The 24,174-nt window shown below is 41.9% G+C and overlaps 1 protein-coding gene across 14 annotated transcripts in view; it reads right to left on the bottom strand.

The window, feature by feature from the left end:
• Positions 1–24,174, bottom strand: part of CEP112 (centrosomal protein 112) — a 462,552-nt gene that overhangs the window by 140,985 nt on the left and 297,393 nt on the right. For 12 of the 14 annotated variants that reach the window (XR_008418577.1, XR_008418579.1, XM_053892300.1 and 9 more), the window contains one exon: positions 3,795–3,857. The exons of the other annotated variants lie outside the window; for them this stretch is intronic. Coding sequence is in view for 10 of the 12 variants with exons in the window: in XM_053892300.1 (XP_053748275.1) it covers positions 3,795–3,857 (63 nt within the window). In the remaining 2 variants the exon portion in view is untranslated. The remainder of the gene's footprint in view (positions 1–3,794; positions 3,858–24,174) is intronic. 14 annotated transcript variants of the gene reach the window in all.

Here is a 24,174-nt window from a genome sequence, read left to right on the forward strand (position 1 = left end):
AATTATTGCTAAGCGGTTAACCCTTGGCAAAAAGGCTAGTGGTCTTAAAAACAGGATTCCGGATAGAGGTTAACATCTCATCTTTAACTCACTCTGATGGTTTTCAGATTGTAGTATACTTTGAGAGTTTTACAAAAGTCTTCTTTGAAATACAACAGACGGGGCCTACTTGGGAAGATTTGGTGAACACTGAAGATCCCCATAAAAGAATGGCACCCCGGCACCTTTTGCATTCCGGTTGCTTTTCTGGAGAACCACACGAAGGCTGGGGGCACGTGGGACACGTGGCATATGCCGAGGCCTAATCTGCATTGGGTCCGTGCGAGTGAGCGAGGGCCCTAGGGGGGAGCCAGGCCCTTGGCAACGGGCAAGTTCCCCTGGTATTCCAGCTCTAGACTTGTCCCAAACTACCTCCATTCTTGCAAAATGGCGATCTCTCTCTCTCTCTGAAAAATGGCCACCAGGTGAGTCAGTTGAGTGGGGACAACTGTGCTAACATTGAAAAGGCAAGGTTAATATGTAATAGTAAGACAAAAAGAACAAATATGTGATTCTGATGGAAATTCCATTTGTGAGTGTACCCAGAGATGATGCAAACATTGCCATCGTGGCGAACACTGAGAATCCCAGAAGGGGCACACTCCTGGGTATGCCAAGGGTTTAGCGTTCGTGGTCCATTAGATCCTAAAAACTCAATAAAATTTAAAGATTAAGTAACGTCCTGTACGGGAGGAAAATATTTAAAATACTTTCCAAATGTGACCTGATGGTCTCCTGGGTACCAATGCATTCATTACAAATGCATTCATCATATCACTTAAAAAAAATTTTTTTTTTCCAGAGATGGAGTTTTTTAAAACCTGATGAACGGTTAAGCAAACTTTGCTTCTGGAATTCTCCTCAACTTAGATATGAGTTAGAGATGCCAGCAAACTCTCACTGGAAAACAGAAAAAGTCAATCTGTGGTTCTGTTTGCAATGTTGATTTTCAAATAATCTGTTTCCTTAAACTGACTGGATTCTAGACCGATGTTTCTCAAATGCCAGTACACAGATACAAATATACACATATATCTATAGACATATAAACATTTACGTATATTTAGAGGTGGGCCAACAAAATGTTATCAATGTAAGGTTGTCATCCTGCCTTTTTTGAGGAGGATGGGCTGTCTTTTATTCTTTTTTGGTGTTGCTCTGTTCTCTGATGTATGAAATAATGGCTACAGGACAGGATAGCTTTACTAGTTGGGTTTTTATGCTCCTCCTCCCCCTCCTCCTCCCCCTCCTCCTCCTGCTTCTTCATATCTTTACTTGGGAAAATATTTAGCAACGCGCTCCCTCTCCAAATTTTGCAGGGAGATCTTACCAATTCTTGAACACCAAAAGTAAATTAAAAATAGTGTCTTGTGCCTTCCCTATCCTTTTTACTCTTTGCTTCCTCCTTTCTTTTCTCTGTTCCGACCTTAATACTGCTGCCATACGAGCTAACAGTTATTCAGTGCTTTGCTGTGTACTAAGCGCTGTGTACTTGCATCATATTACTTTATACTTAAAACTATCCTATGAGGTAAGTACTACTCCCTCATTTTACAAGTGAGGAAACTGAATTCCACAGAGCGCAGGTAACTCGCTCAAGGTCCTCTAAGTAGTAGGGCCGGTATTCAAATTCGGGTCTGACAGACTCCAGAGCTTAGGCTTTCTTCCACGCTAACTTACATTTAATTTGTTTTAATATGAACTAATCAGGCTTCTTCATTCATTCCTTTAGATAAATACTCCTGTTTATACTCCCATTATTTAAGCATTTTGAGTAGCTATCTTACATCTCACTTTCGGTCTGCCTCCCCCATTTGACATAAAGCAAAATTAGCAGGACGTGATTAGCAGGATTTTTCATGTCTTAGTCCAAACTTGAACTTTTGCAGTCATAATATTTCTTCTGACTATACGACTCTCTTTCAGAGGGGCGCCTGGGTGGCTCAGTCGGTTAAGCATCTGACTCTTGGTTTCGGCTCAGGTCACGATCTCACAGTCTCGGTTTCGTGAGTTCAAGCCCCACGTAGGGCTCTGCAATGGAAGTGTGGAGCTTGCTTGGGATCCTCTCTTTCTCTCTGCCTCTCCCCCACTCGCACTGTCTCTGTCTCTTGCAAATAAATAAATAAGCTAAAAAAAAAAAAGAATCTTTTTCAGTGGGGCGCCTGGGTGGCTCAGCTGGTTAAGCATCCGACATCAGCTCATGTGATGATCTCACAGTTTGTGAGTTCAAGCCCCGCATGGGGTTCTCTGCTGTCAGCACATACCCCACTTCAGATCCTCAGTCTCCCTCTCTCTCTGCCCCTCCCCTGCTCCCACACTTTCTCTCTCAAAAATAAACACTGACAGAAAAAAAAGAATCTTTCTCAGTGGTTAAAAAAGGATATTTCCTCAAGTTCCTTCTTCAAGAAAGGGCTGAGATAATGGCAATCAAGACATAATCATCATCTTTTAAATAAACACATACAAATCTTCACTTAGACAAAGACATTCTGCTTTCCGAACGGAATGTACATTATATGACATATGCACCTTTTAGAAATAATTGTATAATCTAAGAAATTTCATGACAGGTATCACCAGAGTTCTGCCATATTTAAAAACGGGAGGGACTGGGCCAGGCTGATGACGTCAGGCTGCGAGCTTCTGTTCCCAAGTCAGATGCAGGCGGGGTCCTGGCTTGGTCACTCGCTAACTCCTGTGACCTCACCTCTCTGGGTCTCAGTCTCCTCAACTTGGAAAATGGAGCCAGTCATGGTTCCTCACCCCAGAGTTACAGTGAACGAACACTGAGTCACCGTGAACGAACACTGAGTCAACATGGTTAGTGCCCCGTAAAATTCTTGATTTTATTACCGTGTTTTGGTCCTTGTGTTGCTATTACTACCATGGTGTGGTAACTTATAAAATGGTACATAAATTTCAGTTCACGGCCACACATCACCGTGTGGATGCCAAAATGCTATGAAAGTCTGATTTTAAAAATCATTAGATACGATGCCCACAAAAGTGAATGGCTCACCGTATCCATCTATGCAGTGAAATTCAGTGTTTTTTATTCTAGGATTACTCATAAAACTAAGGAATGCTTGGGACTCCCTAAATGATACTATAGGATATTATTGTAACAACCGATGCAGAAAAATGATTTTAAGCATCATAGGTCGAGTTGAGACAAGCATTCAATTACTGGCCTTCTCCTAAAACTGCAATAGCAACAACATGAAACAAGATAGGAATGTAGGGATTTCTAATTCTTTTCCCCCAAAGGAGTCAGCCGTCGGGCAGCTAATTTAACCCAGAGCATTCATCATCTTGAATTTTGTTGGTAAGCAGACTTGAGGCGCAACTAAATGGAATATTGCAAAAAAGGTACAGAGGGTATCAAAGTGCTTACATCACAAATGTAGGTGTGTATTTCCCGCCCTTGTGAAATATGCTGCAGCCTGGGCTTGTTCAAGTGCACAGGCTGGTTTTACAACATCTGACTGCGTGTGTGTGTGTGTGTGTGGATGTGTTAGTTCAAATGGTTTGATACGCCCAACTTCAAGAATCTTTTAATAAGACCCAAATACGAAGAGCATGTGTTATTGATCCATATACCCATCAACAATAGGCTAACAACCCATAAAAACACTGAAGGGGATGAAGCTTAACTCTAAGGTACAGATGCTTTTACGTGTAGGTTTCTTTTTTGTTTGTTTCAGTTTTGCTTTTTTTTTTTTTTTTTTTTTTTTTTTGGCTTTCAACGTTCTTACCTGTGAAGATTTGGCGAGCTTCTGGGTGTATTCCTTCTCGATCTGCTTCAGCCTGCTGTTGGCCTGAAAGACACACGTACACGAACACACACACACATACACACACACACACACACACACAGTGACCTGTGAGTTTGGTATCTCTTCCACATGCCTATCACCAGGCAGCTGGGATGGCTGCCAGCTGCACCGCCCTTCTGGGGCAGCCAGAAAACCACAGGGCTTGTCTTTGATCTAACGCCAACTATTCATCACTTAAAAAGCAAAAAGCAAAAGCAAAAAAAAAAAAAAAAGAAAAAAGAAAAAAAAATCTCTCCTGCCAATTATTAGACAAACACAGACTTCTGTGGAGAGAAAGAGAAAGGGAGAAGAAGAGACAGAAATAGACCTAGCAAGGGTGTGAAGGCTCAGAGGGTAAAGTATGGAAAGGGGGAAGAATCAAAGGGAGAAGGGAAGGGAAACAAGGGAGGGGAGAGGAGGAGGAGAAACAGGAAGAGGTAAATTTAATCCTCTTTCTCATTGTTGGAAGATGAAAGAACGAGATGCTCCTGGACAGAGGCAGATAGGAGATTCTGAGACTCACCGAGCAAAAGACGGGAGCCCCCACTCTGCCTCACACACCAGAACGACTTTTTCAAAGTGACAAATATATCTAAGTCAAACAATGTCCACGTCCCGGAAGCAGGGTCGCCTTCCCAGAGTAAGTCCCTTTTCCTCAGAACGCAACTATCTCTTTTGCCACCCAGTCCCCATCCTCCGCAGGCGACCCGCTTTCCTGCCCTCCGGAAGCCTCCCTGCATCCTGGGCGCTGGGCAACGGCTCAGCCACACACCTGTGCCAGGCCTGCCTCTCATCGTGCAAGTGCGAAGTAGCTGTGTCCTTTGCTTCTAGAAGAGGCAAAATTCTCAGAATTTCTGCTCTCTGTACCCAGGTCCCCCCTCTCTCATCTGTCTCCACAGCTCTGACTGCTCAGGTTTATCGTCCCTTCCTTCTCATTATTTCTATTTTCCATTTCTTTGTCTTTTTGATCTTTCACGGAGAGCTTTCAACTTTTCGCTTTAAGTTTCTATTGAACTAAAAAAAAAATCTGCCACACTACTCACAATTTCCAAGAGGATTGTTTTTGTTCTCTGAGTAGCAACGTCAATGCCCTTTTCCAGATGAGGTAATGGAGGTACAGAGAGGTTAAGCAGCTTGCCCAGCATCACACAGCCGGGAAGTGATGGAGCCACTTTAAACCCACGTAGTAGAGCACGCAGCATACCTCTCTCTGCCTAGGTTAGCAGATTCACATACACGTCATTCATATTTCTATGTCTGTACGGACACAACACATTTTTCTGTTCTCTAGAGCGTCTGTGTTTTTTTCCGAGTTCCTTTTATTTATTTGCTTTGCCAACCAGTTCTGTCTCTGTTTCTCCCTTTAGAAACTTTCCTCAACAATCAGGCGATCTTTCTTATTTAAAGTGAGGCCTCTAGGGGCACCTGCGTGACTCGGTCGGTTGAGCGTCCGACTTCGGCTCAGGTCATGATCTAGAGGTTCGTGAGTTCGAGCCCCCCCGTCGGGCTCTGTGCTGACGGCTCGGAGCCTGGAGCCTGCTTCGGATTCTGTGTCTCCCTCTCTCTCTCTCTGCCTCCCCCACTCATGCTCTTTCTCGCTCTCAAAAATAAACATTAAAAATAAACAGTAATAAAGCGAAGACTCTAAAACAGGCCAGGGATGCATGGACTCCACGTCAGGGTGTGTCGGGAGGGCCTGGGCTCTCCCATGCCCGTCTCTGACTGGACCTTCGTCTTGAACCATTTTGCTCAGACCTGCATCCTCCAGTGTCCTTCCTGGCGGCAGAGATCTGGCTACTGATGTCTGCAGAGGGCTGCCTACGGGTTCCGGATACGGACTCTTGCACAAACCCAATTTCTCATTGCCCCCAGCCGCGCCTGTGTCCTCTCTCTCATTCCATCTCCCCAGAGAGCAAACCAGGAGCAGGGGCAGAGGCAGACATGGAATAAACACATATGCTGAAACCCTAATCCCAATGTGATGGTATTTGGAGGTGAGGCCTTTGGTGGAATCCCCTCGTGGATGGGATTAGTGCCCTAATAAGAAGCCAGAGAGCTCGCTTTCTCCTGCCCCATGAGGACGTAACAAGATGGGGTCTGCGACCCGGAAGGAGGCTCTCACCAGAACCCGATACGCTGGCAGGCACCCGGATCGCAGGCTTCCAGCTTCCAGAACTATCAGGGATGAATTTCTGTTCTGGATAAGCCTCCCAGCGTATGGCGTTTTGTTATAGAACCCGCGTTAAGACAACAGCCGTGTGTTTTATGGACTTAAGGTCAAAAGCAATTCTTCAGAGTTTATTCCATAAATCTCTCTGCGTCTATAGTCCCACTCAGTACACTGGGTAGTGGTGGTTTTTTTTTTTTTTTTTTTTTTTTTCAGAAGAGAGGGCCTGCGACTATTACTCTTCTTTCTCTTAAAGCTACCAAACTCTATTCTACCTCTGTAATTAATAAATTACACTCTCCATTAGAGAATTAAGGCCACTCTGAACCTCGTGAGGCTTATCTGTCTTGGCTCCCATTCCGCTGGTGTTGTTTTTAATCACAAAATGCTTGATACGGTATTTTTTGCTCATTTAACAAAGAGCTCTTCCCACGTGGCAGGTGCCCTACAGATACTTACTCACTAGAAAATATAAAAATCACAGCGTCGTGAAGATTAGGTTATTTTCCCTAAAGAAGCTGGAATCAGAGATGCCGGTTTGTGCAAGACAGCCTGTGCCAGAAGCCCGCAGACTCATGTCAGTTCCTTTGCCATCGAATGCATTCATCCATTCCAGGCCACTGGGGCTAGAGCAGTGAAGAAAGCAGACAAACATCCCTCCCGACCTTTACGGAAATGCTACGCTAGTGAGTCAACGAAACAGCTTACAGGGGTGACGATATTTTAGGTGGTAAAAGAGCCACGGAGACAATGAAACAGGAAAGAGAGGAGAGGTGGTGGAAGGTGGGAGCAGTTTACAGTCTAACAGTGTGCAAGGCGGGGGGCACCCGGGTGGCTCCGCTGGTTGAGCATCCGACTCTTGGTTTCAGCTCAGGTCACGATCTCACGGTTCATGAGTTCAATTGAGCCCCGCACTGGGCTCTGTGCTGCAAGGCCTGGAGCCTGCTTCGGATCCTCTAACCCCACCTTGCTCTCTACGCCTCCCCTGCTCGTGCGCGCGCGCTCTCTCAAAATAAATAAACATAATGCAAAAAATTTACAAAATGTGGGAGTTAGGGAAAGCCTCACGGGAGGGATACGACGGAGGAGCACGGCCCTGTAGGAGATAAAGGAGCACCGAAAGAGCTCAGGCAGAAGGAGGGCCGGTCACCACGGCCTGGAGGCAGAGGGATGGCTGGCACGTTGCGGTTGTGGGCGCGGTGAGGCGGCCGGTGCGGTTGGGTTGGTGAGCAATGTCTCCCTGGGATAAGGTTTGAGAGAGAAGGAGAAGCCAGAACCTTCTTGGTGTTGTAGGCAACGGTACGGAATGTGGCTTTTACTGTCAGTGAAATGGAGAGTCACTGAAGAGGTTTCGGTTACGGGAGTGACATGACTGAACTCAGCCCGGCTCCTGTTTGGGGCAAGAAGCCAGCAGAGAAGCCAGTTGAGAGGCTGTCGCAAATAATCCGGGCCGGTAACAGAGGATGTGGTGAGAAGTGGCCAGATTCTTTGAAAGAGTTGAAAGTAGAGCCAACTGGATATGCCGTGCGATAAAAAGGAGAGGAACCAAGAATGGCTTCGAGATTTTTTCTCCCAAGCAACTAGAAGAGCGGGGCTGTCGTTACCTCACATCAGAAAAATTACGGGTGGAACAGGTTTCGGGGGGAAGACGAAGAGATCGGTTTCGGACACATGAAGCGTGGGGACGCTTATCGGCCATCTGGTGTTGAAGTGAATATTTGGATACTGAAGTCAGGAGTTCAGAGGGAAGGTCTAGCTTAGAAGTATACATCCACCACCAGTACGGGAGCGGCATACGGAACTATGCTCCTGGATGAGATCTCCAGGCACTGAGTGGATATGAAAAGGAGAAGTCTCGGTATACTGAGCCCGGGGCCTGCCAGTGTCAGGAGGCTGGAGATAAGCAGGAGAGCAAACCGAAGGAGTGGCCAGAGAGATACAAAACGAGGATAACAGGGGATCCTGAGGCCAAGTGAGGAAAGTGCTTCAAGGACTGTGTCGGGTGCTACAGAGGCGTCACGTGAGGGGAGGACTGAAAAATAAGCACGTGGCTGAAGCACGTGGGGGACTGGCGATCTGAACGCAAGCCCGCGCGCTGTGGTGGCGGGGATGAGAGTGCGACTCGAGGAAGCTCACGGGAAGGAGAGCAAGTGGAGCAGAGACAGACAATTTTTTCAGACTTCTGTCACCAGGGGAAGGAGAGGAATGGGCTGGAGGCTGCAGGGGAAGTGGGTAAGGAAAGGTCTGCCTTATGTGGTTTGGTTTTTTGCACCAGGAGAGAACTACCAGCATGTGCGCAGGCTGATGGGAAAGATCTGGCAGGAGAAAGGGAAAACTAGGTTCTGCCAGAGATTCAGAGGAGACGTGTCCTTGAGAAAGGAGAGGGGATGGGATCGGGAGCACAGGGGACAGGATCGGGGAGAGGAGAGGGCCCTCGCTAGGAGTTACAGGTAAATCACCACCCCCAGCAGCAGTGGGGCAAGTTCCGTTTGCTTCCGCCTCACCCAGGAAGTAAGAAGGAAGACCCACAGCCAAGAATGTGATGGCAGAAAAGACTACTGGGAGGGGCGCCTGGGTGGCTCAGTCGGTTGAGCGTCCGACTTCGGCTCAGGTCACGATCTCGCAGCCCGTGGGTTCGAGCCCCGCGCCGGGCTCTGGGCTGATGGCTCAGAGCCTGGAGCCTGCTTCCGATTCTGTGTCTCCCTCTCTCTCTGCCCCTCCCCCGTTCATGCTCTGTCTCTCTCTGTCCCAAAAATAAATAAACGTTAAAAAAAAAAAATTAAAAAAAAAAAAAAAAAGAAAAGACTACTGGGAGATTCAAGGTGTGAGGGAAGGGTATGGACAGTCGTCTAGGAAAGTGGGAAGGGACCAAGGAACGCAGCGTGAGTCTCAGGACTCCAGGAAGCATCAGGGCCCATTTGAAATCACTAATGCTGAACTTAAAGTGAGGTCAGCTGATAACATAATAACACCTCTAGAGCGTGCCGATAGCTAAATACAACAGAACTGATACTTTGGGGAATAATGAGAGTAATTGAAGAAATACAATTAATCTCTCAACCTTCACGGTTTCGACTATGTGTTTGAAACTCAGTCACAACTGCGTGAATTCCTGGGCTCCTCAAAAAAAAAAAAAATCGAAAAAGTTCTGGTTTAGCATGGCTGGAAATATACAGCTAATTTCTCATGCAAGCTGTCCCTAAAACATGTTTTGAATAATTTTATTCTCAGGACGGTAGTGACTGTACATTTCCATACAAAAAAACCGAGTTACAGTTATTTTAATCTAAGTCTTATTTTTATAGCTATCATTACTATATAGAAATACAATTTTCAAACATCTGTGGCATAGCCTGAACAGATGTAGAGTAACAGATGAGAGGAAAATCACAATTCGGAAGTGAGCGAAGTTGTTTTGTTTGGTGGCTGCTGTTGTTTTAATCTCTGGCTCTTTCTAACTGCTCCATTATGGCTGGTCATGCCCTCCACCCTCCACTGAGTACTTGGTTTGCCTCTGCTTTTCGACAGCCTCTCTCTCAGGTCAGTCTTCCTCGGTAAAAAGCCCAATATGTCGGTCCTCTTTCTCTGTGCAATTCCTATCAAAATCTTGGGCTTGGAACTCTAGTGGGAAGAAACAAACCAATTTTCAGAAAGGTATCAGTGGTTGTTAGTCATCTTAATATGGTACTCTTTTCTTGTAGGGTACTTTGCATTATGCCTTCATTCAAAAAGTCCTTCATTAGAAGTCAAACTTTCACTTTTCACAGATGACATGATACTTTACATGGAAAACCTGAAGGACTCCATCAAAAAACTGCTAGAACAGATACATTCAGTGTCCGTAAATTCAGTAAAGTAGCAGGATATAAAATCAATGTACAGAATTCAGTTGCATTTCTATACACCAATAATGAAGCAACAGAAAGAGAGATCAAGGAGTTGATCCCATTTACAACTGCACCAAGAACCATAAAATACCTAAGAATAAACCTAACCAAAGAGGTAAAAGATCTGTACACTGAAAACCATAGAAAGTCTATGAAAGAAATTGAAGAAGACACAAAGAAATGGAAAAACATTCCACACTCATGGATTGGAAGAAATTGTTAAAATGTTGATACTACCCAAAGCAATCTACACACTCAAGGCAAAACCTATCAAAACAACGCCAGCATTCTTCACAGAGCTAGAGCAAACAATCTTAAAATTTGTATGAAACCACAAAACACCCCGAATAGCCAGAGTAATGTTGAAAAAGAAAACCAAACCTGGCGGCATCACAATCCGGGACTTTAGCCTGTATTACAAAGGTGTAATCATTAAGACAATATGATATTGGCACAAAAACAGACACACAGACCAATGGAATAGAATAGAGAGCTCAGAAATGGACCCACAAATATATGGCCAACTAATCTTCGACAAAACAGGAAAGAGTATCCAACGGAAAAAAAGACAAGTCTCTTTAGCAAATGGTGCTGGGAGAACTGGACAGCAACATGCACAAGAATGAACCTGGACCACTTTCTTACACCATACACAAAAATAAATTCAAAACGGATGAAAGGCCTAAATGTGAGACAGGAAACCATCAAAATGCTACAGGAGAAACCACGCAGCAACTTCTCTGACCTTGGCCTCAGCAACTTCTGACTTGACATGTCTCCGAAGGCAAGGGAAATACAAGCGAAAATGAACTACTGGGACCTCATCAAGATAAAAAGCTTCTGCACAGCAACGGAAACAATCAACAAAACTAAAAGGCAACCAACGGAATGGGAGAAGATATTTGCAAATGACATATCAGATAAAGGGTTAGTAAGTATCAAAAATCTATAAAGAACTTGCCATAAGTCAGTGAAGAAATGGGCAGCAGACATGAACAGACACTTTTCCAAAGATAAACACCCAGAGAGCAAACAGACAAATAAAAAGATGCTCAACATTGCTCATCATCAGGGAAATACAGATCAAAACCACACTGGGATACCACCTCACACCAGTCGGGCAACATCTCAGGCAACAACAAATGTTGGCAAGGATGTGGAGAAAGGGTAACCCTCTTGCACTGTTGGTGGGAATGTAAACTGATGCAGCCACTCTAAAAAACAGTGTGGGGTTTCTCAAAAAATTAAAAAGAATCACCCTATGACCCGGCAATAGCAGTGCTAGGAATTGATCCAGAGGATACAGGAGTGCTGATCCATAGAGGCACGTGTACCCCAATGTTTATAGCAGTGCTATCAACAATAGCCAAAGTATGGAAAGAATCCAAATGTCCTTCAACTGATGAGTGGATAAAGAAGATGTGGCATATACAATGGAATACTACTCAGTGATTAAAAAAGGATGAAATCTTGCCATTTGCAACAATATGGATGAACTGGAGGGTATTATGCTAAGTGAAATAAGTCAGTCAGAGAAAGACAGATATCAGGTGTTTTCACTTACATGTGGAATTTGAGAAACTTAACAGAAGACCATAGGGGAAAGGAAGGAAAAGTAAGTTACAAACAGAGAGGAAGGCAAACCATAGAGACTCTTAAATACAGAGAACTGAGGATTGATGGAGGCGGGTGTTGAAGGGATGGGGAAAACGAGTGATGGGCATTGAGGAGGGCACTCGTCGGGATGAGCCCTGGGTGTTGTACGTAAGCAATGAATCATGAGAATCTACTCCTGAAGCCAAGACTACACTGTATATTAGCTAACTTGACAATAAATTAAAAAAAAAAGTCCCTGAAAAAGCAAAACAAAACAAAACAAAACAAAACAAAACACAAAAGTCCTTCATTCCTTTATTTTCCATTTCTTATTATTAGTGAAAGTTCAGGCATTCATTTTTCCGGGAAGGTAATTTAGAGGAAAATTAGGAAACTTCTCCAGAATACTTATACTTAAGGCAAACACAGATGTTATAAAGATAAATTTCCTTAAAACATACCAGCAATAGTTTCTGAATTAAATATTTGCTTTTATGATTAAAAAAAAAGGATGCTTCCCAAATTCTTGAAACATAGCATAAAGCTCAGATTATTATGCATTATTTTCTACTCAGAAGCTTTGAAGATATCTATTTGAAGCTTCTTCAAACACTGTGAATAAATGCAGTTTTGGTCATTTGGTGCCAGATGTTAATATATAACTATGCATTTCCCTAAAAATGAAAATATTTAGAGAATTCATAGAACACATTTATATATTTAATTTAAAATATTTGCAGTACTGGGGTGCCTGGGTGGCTCAGCTGGTTGAGCGTCCGACTTCGGCTCAGGTCATGATCTCACAGCTCATGAGTTCGAAGGCTCTGTGCTGACAGCTCGGAGCCTGGAGCCCGCTTCGGATTCTGTGGCTCCCTCTCTCTCTGCCCCTCCCCCGCTCATGCTCTGTCTCTCTCTCTCCCTCTCTCTCTCTCTCTCTCTCTCTCTCTCTCTGTCAAAAATAAATAAACATTAAAACAAATTGACAAATTTGTGAAGCATAAATAAAACTCATCATTTCTGCCTGGGCCATGATGGAGTAACTAGGACCATACCTAATCTGCCATAGTAAACAGCTAGAAAGCCGGAAAACACGCAAAATATAGGAAACACTGTTTTAGGATGCTGAGAAACAGGAAGCAGAGGGTTGTGACCCTGTGAAGAAAAGGGAAACAGGGGAGGTGCACCCTACAATCACCCCTGCTTTCTTCCTGGAGGCACATCTGGGCCTGAACATAGGGAAGGGAAGCAAAGTACAGCATAGCAGGATTGTGCATTGAGGAGACAAGGACTAGAGTTTGGGAAAGCTGAGGCAGTTGGAATTTGGGGGGCACAGCGCTAAACAGAAGGGAGGGATGCACAGAAAGAGCTCCATACGCTGACATGGGCTCCCTCTGAGTCGGTGGCTGATACGTGGCCATGCATGTGTAGGGTTAGGATCTATAAGGCCAAGTATAAACTGACTGGTGGGATTTAAGATCAACAATTTCCACACAAAGCTGAGAGATATTTGAGTTCTGACAAGCCAGAATGAATGGTTCTCACAGAACGCCCAGGAAGGTCACACTTAAGTCATGGGATCCAATTAGCCTTGGAGTAAAGTCAACTTTACGTCTGTTCTAACAAAACTTAAAAATATGCCTCGAATGGATCAAACTGGTCATTGACAAGTAACTGCTTCCCTAAATAAAGTCCAATGTTTTTTGAAAGAAGTCAAGAAAATCTAGCATTCAACAACATAAATTTTATAATGTCCACCATCCAATGAAAGATGGCATGAGATGAAGCAGGAGAAAAATCAGTCAATAGAGTGAGACTCAAAAATGACAGAAATGGTGGAATCAGTAGGCAAAGACTTTAAGATAGCTATTAAGACATACCTAAATATTTAAACAAAAACATGAACATAATAAGGAGAGAAATAGAAGATATGCAAAAAGAACTATACAGACTAGGGCAAAGAAATACATTATCTGAAAGGAAAATTTCACTGGATGGGATTAACAATGGATATGGCACAATAGAAGAAAAAAATCAGTGAAGATGAAGAAAAAGTATTTTAAGTATCCAAATGACTGCCACAAAGACAAAAGACTGAATTTGACGAATAATCACAGTAATGTATGGGATTATATCACATCATCTAACGTGTGTGTAATTGCAGATTAGAAGGAGAAAGGTTTGGGAAAATATTTGACGACCCAATAGCTACAAATTTTGCAATACAAAGAAAACTGTAAACCCACTAGTGGAAGAAGACTAATGAACAAAAGAGATAAACAAAGAAAACCACAATCTGATACATCATAATCAAATTGCAAGAACATAACTAAAGATAACATCTTAAAAGCAGCCAGAGAAAGCAGATGCATTAAAAAGATAAGAATGACTGAGGATGAGGATTTCTCATCTGAATGATGTCAGAAGATAACATAGTGAGTCTTTAAAGCACTGAAAGAAAAAAAAAAATCTGTCAATCTAGAATTGCATATTTAGGGGCACCTGCCTGGGTGGCTCTGTCGGTTAAGCAGCCGACTTCGGCTCAGGTCATGATCTCGCGGTCCGTGAGTTCGAGCCCCACGTCAGGCTCTGTGCTGACATCTCAGAGCCTGGAGCCTGCTTCGGATTCTGTGTCTCCCTCTCTCTCTGCCCCTCCCCTGCTTGTGCTGTCTCTCTCTCTCTCTCTCTCAAAAATAAACATTAAAAAAAGAACTAGAATTGTATATTTAATAGAAATATCCTTCAAAACTGAGGTGAACTACAGACATCTTCAAACAGAAACCTGTCACCAGCAGACATGAGCTACGGGAAAGGTTAAAGGAAGTCATTCAGGTAGATGGAAAACGATACCAAATGCAAATGTGGAAACCTGGATCAACTCAAGGAATAAAGAGCACTGGACACAGAAGACAAGTGTGTAAATGTAAATTATCTTTTTTCTCCTTTTGAAAATTTCTTTGAAAGAAAATGTACTTTTAAAAGAAGAGATAATACAACTATATTGGGGTTCCTAATGTATGTAGAAACAGGATTGGAATAGGGAAATAGAGCTACAGTGTTATTAAGGCACTTACATTTTATGGTAAACTGGTATAAGAGTACTCGAAGGCAGAGCATAGGAAAGAGCCGTATTGCAAAAAAGAAAAATAAAGAAAAAGGTGTATCTACTAAGCCAATAGTAGAAATAAAATGGAATATTAGTTAAGTACTCAGTGAATCAATAAAAGGTATGATAAGAGGAAAGGGGAAAAAGAGATGGGACAAATTGAAAACAAGCAGCAAAATGGTAAAATAAAACCCAACAATACCCATAATTACATTAAACACAAATAGTTAAAAATTTCATCTAAATGACACAGCCTGTCATACTGGATCTGGAAGGAGGTGTAACTATGTAGTATTTTCAAAAGAAACTTTATATATTTAAACACACTGAAAGTAAAAGGATGAAGAAAGATGTACCATGCAAACAGTAATCAGAAGACAAGTGGGGTGGCTATGCTAATATCCGAGTAGATTTGAGAACGAAGAAATTTAGCAGAAACAAAAGAATATTTCACAGTGATAAAAATTTAATTCATAAAAATGATAGAGCAATCTTAATGTTATGTACCTAATTTCAAGAGCTTTGAAATACATGAGGCAAAGACTGACAGCACTGAAAGGAGAAATAGGCAAATCAAAAAATTATAAATGAGGAGATTTCAACCCTCTTCTCTCCGGAATTGATAAAAAAAAAAGTAGATAGAAAATTAGTGAGGATATAGATGATCTGAAAAACGTTGTCAACCAACTTGACCATTAATCAGACACCACATTCTGGGCCACACAACAACTTTCAATAAATTTTAAAAGGATTAAAATCAGGGGTGCCTGGGTGATTCAGTGTCCGACTCTTGATTTCAGCTCAGGTCACGATCCTGGGGCATGGAATTAAGCCCCATGTCTGGCTCTAGGCTGACTGTGGAGCCTGCTTAAGACCCTCTCTCTCTCCCTCTACCCCTCTGCACACATATGCTCTCTCTGTCTCTAAATTAAAAAAAAAAAGAAAAAAATATATGTATGTATATATATACATACATATACATATGTATATGTATGTATACGTATGTATATGTATGTATATGTATATATACGTATACATACATATACATACGTATACATACATACATATATATATATGAAAGGATTAAAATCACACACAGTATATTCTCTGACCACAATGAAATTAAATTAGAAATCCATATATAACTGATATTCCCAAAATATTCAGAAAATTAGAAATACACCTAATTTCAAAAAAATACACCTAATTTCTATGGGTCAAACAAGAATTTACAAGGTAAATTAGAAAATATTTAAAAATTAATAAAAAATGGAAGCATAGTGTTTGTGGAATGCAGCTAAATCAGTGCTTTGGGGAAATTTTTATCCTTGAATTATTTTATTAGCAAAGAAGGAAAATCTAAAATAAGTGATAGAAGCTTCCCCTGAAGAAACTTATACAAGAATAGCCAATTAAAGGCAAAATAAGCAAAAGAAAGAAAATAATAAATGTAAGAGTAGAAATAATGAAATAGAAAACAAAAACAATAGAGAAAATCAGTGAAACCAAAATCTGGTTCTTTGAGATCGATAAAATCGATAGACCTCTAGGTAGACTGATCAGAAACAATGGAGAGAAAATATAAATTAACTAATGTCGGGAATGAGAGAAAGTGGACATCGCTATCTGATCCTACAGACATTAAGAGGGCAATAAGGAAGTTTTATGAATAACATATTGCCAAAAGTTTTGATAATTTAGGTAAAATACAGAAGTCTTTTAAATAATACAAATTAACAAAAGTAAGGCAAGAGTAGAAAACTCAGAGTTGTATATCCCTCTAAGTATTAAACACACACACACACACACACACACACACACACACACACACACACTCTCACAGCCCTCTGAAATCCTGATAGATCCCTGTGATGCTTTTATAAACATTTACTTTGAGTACCTCCCCTGTGTCGGGCTCTCTATGTTTACAGAGGTAAATGATTTAATGCAGCCAGGGAGGAGACAAATAAGTGAATAAATAAAATACGGCATAAATGTCATGGGAGAGCTATGCACAGAGTGCTATTAGGGAAAAACTATGAGATACCTACACTGGAGAAGGCTTTTGTAAGGACGTGAATATTAAAGGATAATGATGTTGATGGTGTTGCTGATGCTGAGGGCGATGACTGATGGGGATGAATGAGATGATGACGATGACGATGACAGCAACAACAAAACAACTAATATTTACTTTGCTCTTACTCTACTGACATATATGGCTTCGGTGCTTTACATATATTAACAGATCTAACACTCCCAAAACTCTGTGAGGTAGACACGATTATTATCCTCATTTACAGACAGTGAAACTGAGAGACAGGTGACGAAACTTGCTCGAGGTTATCAGCTTGGAATGAACAGGAATCAACGAATTGGAAAAGAAAGAGAAGAGAATCCCAAAAGGAAGGAGTAACAGGTACAAAATCCTGCAGGACTGTGGGATATTGGAGGCGTCAGGCTTGCTTTTCTTCCGTCACAGGCACATTTGCGGAAAAGGCGATCTCTACCCTCTGTCCCCACTTTCACTCTCTCGTTACTTCAAGAAATATTTACTGAGCAGCTTGGTGACTGTCCATTCTTTACCTGAGTTTGACCCCACCCCTTCCATTCAGCTCAGCGATGACCTTCTCGTGGCTGGTAAAAGAGGCCATTTTAATAAACATTTCTTTTTATTACAAAAGTAAATACAGAGTGTGGTGGTGGTTATACAGTTCCATAAATTTATTTTAAAAATCATTATACAGCACTCTAAGCAGAAGAATTCTACGGTATGAAAATTATACCTCAATAAAGCTGTTTTTAAAAAGTAAATATAGGGGCGCCTGGGTGGCTCAGTCAGTTAAGTGTCTGACTTTGGCTCAGGTCACGATCTCACGGTTCATGGGTTCGAGCCCCGTGTCGGGCTCTGTGCTGACAGCTTACAGCCTGGGGCCTGCTTCGGATTCTGTGTCTCCCTCTGTCTCCGCCCCTCCCCTGCTCACACTCTGTCTCTCTCTCTCTCAAAAATAAACAAACATAATAAAAAAATTTCTTTAAATAAATAAAAAGTAAATGTATACTCAGCACAGAATATGTAAATTCTATGTAATTTTATAAAAATTACATAGAATATATGTATTCTATATATAAATATATAAAAACTACATAGAATTTATGTAAATGCAGGGCACCTGGGTGGCTCGGTCATTAAGCATATGACTTTGGCTCAGGTCATGACCTCATGGTTCATGATTTTGACTCCCACATTGGGTGAGCACAAGCCCCAAGCCCCACTTCAGGTAAAAAACCCCCACTTTGGGTGAGCACTGCTTCTCTCTCTCTTTCCCTCTTTGTCTCTCTCTCTCTCTGCCCTCACTCGCTTGTACCCTCTCTCTCTCTCTCAAAAAATATATGTAAATGTACAAAAATTATATCTAGAAAATATAAATATATTTTAAATAATATATTTTAATATATTAGTATATTTTAAAAATATATTATATTTATATATAATAACACATGATATACTTTAATATCTTAACATTTAGCAATATATTTTAAATAAGTTATAACAGATAAAAAATATATTTATACGGCACACATATGAAATTGCCTACAATCTATCATCCAGAGTAACAATGTTGACATCTTAGTGATTTTTATGTACAATGTACTTGGCAGGTACCAGGATATTTCTGAAGTCCTAAACCTGGTGTTTTCTTCCATTTCTCAACCTTTCCCAGCTTGGCCTGCTGCCCTTACTACCTCACAGAAAGGATGACACAACAGAAGTATAGAGAAACCAAAGGAGGCAGTTTTTGGCTTTTGCCTCTCTAACCTGGGCCAATGGGGCTCGGGCATAGAAGTGTATCAGTCACAGTGGGTCCTACTCTGCCTGCTTCCCGACTCTAGACTAGAAATGATTCTCCAACCTGGAGTAATGAGGCATAATCTGAAGTGAAGGGGAAAACGATTATCTGTGAGTCTGTTCCTGAGCAAAGGCCTTGTTTCTTGCCCCATTCTCTGGGCCAAGCCTGGCGGACGGGGAAGGCGCAGAAACCCCACAGAGATGGGGCCGCTCTCATTGCAGGGGGGCCTGTGCTCACAGGCCGGATGGATGGAGGCAAGGGGCTGTATGACCTTGAGTTCTTGGCCACACCGGCAGGTATACTGGAGCCAGAAGCAGAAATGGGCTGTGTGGTGTGTGCGTGTGTAAGCAGGCCAGCAACTGCTACACCCAGTTTCTTGTGCGTTCACGCCTCTCCCTGACAAAAGGCAGGAAAAATATAAAACCTCCGAGGTGTCTGAGAGAAGTATGGGTGCAGCAAAGAGAATGCAGGGCTTGGAGGGGCTTTCAAAGAGGAAGGAGGGGTTACAGAGAAGTAACCGGTATCAACCGGCCACCAAAGGTCCGTGGGGGCAACAGATGTCTTGGTGGATGCCTCTGTGGATGGGTGATATGCACGATCAGAGGGCTCCATGCCTCATCCACCACACCATGGCACGAGAGAGCCCTTGGTTCTCACATGGGATCCTGGGGAAGCGACTGACGTCCAGGGTGACTGAGGACTAGTATCAAGTTTTGGCCGTGCAGCCAAACGGTGACTCAAAACAGAAACTGAGAGTATAGTACAATAAGCTCATTTGAGTTTACGGCCTGAGATTCGTGCCATTTCTTAACTCGCCAGTAAGAGGTGGGGTGAGACTTTGGTACTTGGTTCAGATCCCATCTGCCATCATGCCTCCTCCTCTCCATGAAGGACATGTCCATGAGAGGAATGGTAGCAATCGAGAGGCAGACGACAGGCTGATTCTGTGCCCCATACTTGATGCGGTGAGTGTACTGAAGGCCTAGGCTCCCTCCTTCTAGGCTTGAGTTAACATTTGACCTGCAGATGTCAGTCCATATTTAGCGACTCTTCAGCTTTAGTTAATTTCTAAAGAATTAAGTCATTTTATATAGTTGCTTTACCCAGAACCAGAATCGAGGAATTAGAAACCCCAAGTGTTTTGTTTTTGTCACTGCCTAATTATTTTGTAAGAATTCCAGGGAGAAGCCACATCCCCTACAAGGGAAGAAAGAAGCCGGACAGTCTTGGAAAAGGGCCGCGGTATCATTATCGATATCACTATTTCTTGAGCACCCAGTAAATATTTTGGTGGATCCATTCTTAGAAAAAGTGCCCATACTCCCGAATTTGGCCCTACTTCTGAATATGTCCAACTAGTAGTGAATACAGTCTCTGTCTCCATTAAATAATGTGCATTTAATGACAGTTAACCTATAGAATAAGCTGGGACAGTTGATTTTCTGGCCTCACTGTAATTCAGAAGGACTAATTTTCTTGCCATTGCAACATAGGTATTTATGCGGCTAACACCCATAAATGATCACATAAGATTTACATGAATTTCCACCCCACTCGCTGAATAAGAAAGCAAACTGTGAAACAAGCTTATGGAAATAGTTAAAGAATTAAGATCTAATCATATTTCAAAAGCTCACCCTCAGAGGAACGCTCTGAAGCAGAGGCCACAGAAACTGAAACTCATTTATTACTTGGGCAGAAACACAAACTTTAAGAGAATGAGGGAGGAAAAAAAAACTTTACTTTGCTCTAGGGAAGAAGCAACTATTCTCTGATGTGCAAAAAAGAATTTATCATCAAAGACCAAATGTAAATGGGGCCAATTAATTTTTTTAAGAATCTCTACCTTCTCTAATATTTTTATGTCTTTGTTACTGTTAGGCACTACACCAAAATCTAATGTTGCATGATTTGACAAATGTTAAAGAAAAATAAGAAATTTAAAAATATATAATATACACTTTAAATATATTTAATATATTTACATATGAGTGTCAACATCGGTTGGTGTAGTACTTTTAGGAAGCAGATGGAAGATCTATCTCAAATATCTGACTTTAGACACTGAAGAATGGTGACAATTGTCCAATGACCAAATGATGTTAACTGAATTGTTGGTCTGGCAACAAATTATTTCAAATAAGCTTTGAATTTGGGAGTTAGACGTTCTGATTTGTCATACTCGTAAATCTCATTAATATTCTACTTATTGTTTTGGAAATTTTTCTACTTTTTGGCTCATTTGTATAAGAAAAAAGAATGTAATGAATATTAATTGGAAAGTTTATGAAACAATGTATTTACAGGAAGTTGCCCTGTTAGATTTGCAGGCAGTTCAATATAAATCTCGATACTTAACAAAATCTCTATTGTCTCTGTTGGATAATTTGGAAGTTTGGAATAGGTGCTGGGAAGACATTCTTGAAATTTAGTCATCAGATCTTCCTAATGAAAAACAGCTTTGAGCTTATCCAGCTTTCCAGGGTCATCTACACTGAGACAGAATTACCATACCAGTTTATTTAAAAGCAATATTCAAAGTGTTTGGCAAGAGTATGATGCTCTACCCCATACTCCATCCGCACACAGAAAGTCTTGTTAGTTTTGTTGCTGTGTAGGTGAATTTCCCATCACCCAGACCCTCAAAGCTGCTTCAGCCATCTTGTTTCATCAACTCAAGTTACTCTGGTTGACGATTCCAACAACTGTTGCCAAACAGTAAGCAGTAGAGCATGGTGGGAAAGAGCACAAGCTTTGAAGTTAAACCAACTCGGGTGGTGTGACCACGGGCAACTTCTTGAACTTTCCCGCTCACTATTTTATGAAGTGCAGATAACGTGGACAATAAAGATTAAATAGGACTGAGGTTTAGCAACATAGGCATCGTGGAAGTTCTAGATGGCACGGGATCAGAGAGTGGTGAGTAAGCACTGGAATGAGGATAAAGACCAGGTTCTTCATGCGTGAGGGAAGGGGAAAAAAAGAAGGTAAGGCAACAGTGATCAAAAGGCGAACCTGATGGACTGGGATCGTGGAGGCGAACTAGCTGAGTAATGTTGAGGTCTAAGGCATGTCTGCATTTTTTGATGGGTAAAGTGGAAACACGAGAGAGGTTACTTTAGTGGAGATGAGCTTACAAAACGGCAGGATCGGGCTATTAGAAAAGTCAGCTGTCAAAATCAATCTTTTGTTACTCTTTCTTGTTCATTCTTTCTCTTTGGGTCCTTTGGGTTCACTTTGGGACTTTGGGTCCTTCGCTGCTTGTCTTAGATTCTTTTTTTTTCAAAGTTCATTTAATTATTTTGAGACAGATTGAGAGAGAGAGAGAGAGAGAGAGAGAGAGAGAGGGAGAGAGAGAACATGCACAAGTCAGGGAAAGGCAGAGAGAGAGGAGGAGACAGAATTCCAAGCAGGTTCCACCCTGTCAGCACAGAGCCCCACGAGGGGCTTGAACTCACGAACTGCGAGATCATGACCCAGGCCGAAACCAAGAGCCAGACGCTTAACCAACTGAGCCACCCAGGCGCCCCTGCTTGTTTCAGATTCTTTACTGGGGGAGGAATTTTTTTTCCTGACATGCATCCAGAAACGGGGGTGCTCTGCTGCTTTTGATATTGCTAATGATTTTTAGTTGTAATTGTTTACATTATATAATGGATAGATACAAAAGAACATTCTACACGATTATGAGAAACGATAAAGAACCCTCCTAAAACAACCACACCACTTAACATCTAGCATCACAAATGCTGAGCCGAAATCAAGAGTCGGATGCGTTACCGACTGAGCCACCGAGGCGCCCCTCTCACACATTTTTAGAAGAATTCATTCATGATGCTTCATTTGAAACTGTATTTCCTTCATAGCCACTGCTTTAGAATATTCAATGGTGTGAACAGATCAAAATCATCCCTGAATTGATGGTTCAGAAATCAAATGTTCAACTTCAAAGGACAATGCCACCAACATTTTATAGTCTCACTACAACATGGAAGAGTTCTTTCTGTTCCACTTTCTTTCTTTTTTTTGTTAAGTTTATTTCTTTTGAGAGAGAGCGAGTGCAAGCAGGGGAAGGGCAGAGAGATAGGGGGAGAGAGAATCCCAGGCAGGGGGAACTCCCGAACCGTGAGATCATGACCGGAGCCGAAATCAAGAGTCAGATGCTTAACCGACTGAGCCCCCCAGGTGCCCCTGTTCCACACTTTCAACCCTCCTCAGCATCGTCAGACTTCCTATGTTTAATAGCAGATTTAGTAAGATATAATTCACATATCGTAAAGTTCACACTTCTAACCTGTACGATTCTGTGGTTTTTAGCGTATTCATAGAGCTGTATGTCTATCACCACTATCAACTTCCAGAACATTTTCATCACCTCAAAAAGAAACCCCACACCCATTAGCAATCACTTCCCTTTTTCCCTCCCCCCAGCCACTGACCACCAGTAATCTCTTTTCTGCCTCTACAGATGTTCCTATTCTGGACATGTCATATAAATGGAGTCATACACATGTGGCCTTTTGTGACTGGTTTCTTTCACTTAGTGCATCTTTAGGGTTCATCTATGTTGCAGCACGTGTCAGGATGTCATTACTTTTCATTGTCAAATAATATTCCATTGTATAGAAAAACTATATTTTATTTATCCATTCATCAGCTGATCGACATTTGAGATGCTTCCATTTCTTGGCTATTATAAATAATGTTGCTGTAAACATTCTTATACAAGCATTTTGGAGGGGAAATGTATTTTCCATTTTCATCCTTCAACAGAAGATCATGGAGATTTTATTTGCAGGCCTCAGGCTCCCAGGTAGCAGCAGAAATGCTAGGTCATATGGTAACTCTATGTTAAACTTTTTAAGGAACCGCCAAACTATTTTCCAAAATGGCTGCACCATTTTTCATTTCCACCAGCAAAGAATTAGGGTTCTAATTTTTCCACATCCTGGCTAAAATTTGTCATTTTCTCTTTTTGACTGTGGCCATCCCGGTGGATATGAAGTGGTGTCTTTGGCTCCTTTGATCCCTTGCCCAGAAGTAGCAGCAAACGTATGGGCTCAGGTCATTCTCTGAAAGCTCTACTTGGTTTGTTTTTTTTCATGGAGATGCTCTAAAATAGTGGCTCCAATCTGGGAGCAGTGGAGTTAGGAGGCATCCATCACAGCATTCTCAGAAGGCGTGAGAAAAAGCACATTAGAAGAGCTTGAGACCTGGAAATAAAGTCTCCATGATCTACTGTTGAAGGGTATCCCTTACCCTCTTACAGATGCTGAATTCTTCAAACTGTTCAGTGTCTTCCAACTAGGCCTTTGCAGCATCACTGTTAAACTTTCCATCTTGGTTGAACACTCTCTTGGGGCTATAACTGACATGCGCACTCACCAACTTGCCTTTTATTTCCTTTTGGACTAAAATCAGCGCCACAAGCCACCCTATCTATATCCCAATTACACTCGATCCTGATGCCATTTGGACTGGACGGGTCTTAATCCTCATATGACCTTTTGGGGATGATTTGTGTCAGATGTCAGACGGATTTATTACAGCATAAATCTTGAGAAACAATTTTGCATAGCTTCAATATCTGTGAATAGGCTACAGCAATGAACAATATTTCCCCCAAACAGGAGTACAATGAAGGAGGGAGTAGAAATGACATCAGAGTGAGAGGTGAAAAATGTTATTTGAGATTCTAAAGCTACTGAATCAGAAT

Source organism: Panthera pardus, unplaced genomic scaffold (genome assembly GCF_024362965.1).
Source record: "Panthera pardus isolate Hobbes unplaced genomic scaffold, ASM2436296v1 HiC_scaffold_3, whole genome shotgun sequence".
In the NCBI taxonomy this organism is placed as follows: domain Eukaryota; kingdom Metazoa; phylum Chordata; class Mammalia; order Carnivora; family Felidae; genus Panthera; species Panthera pardus.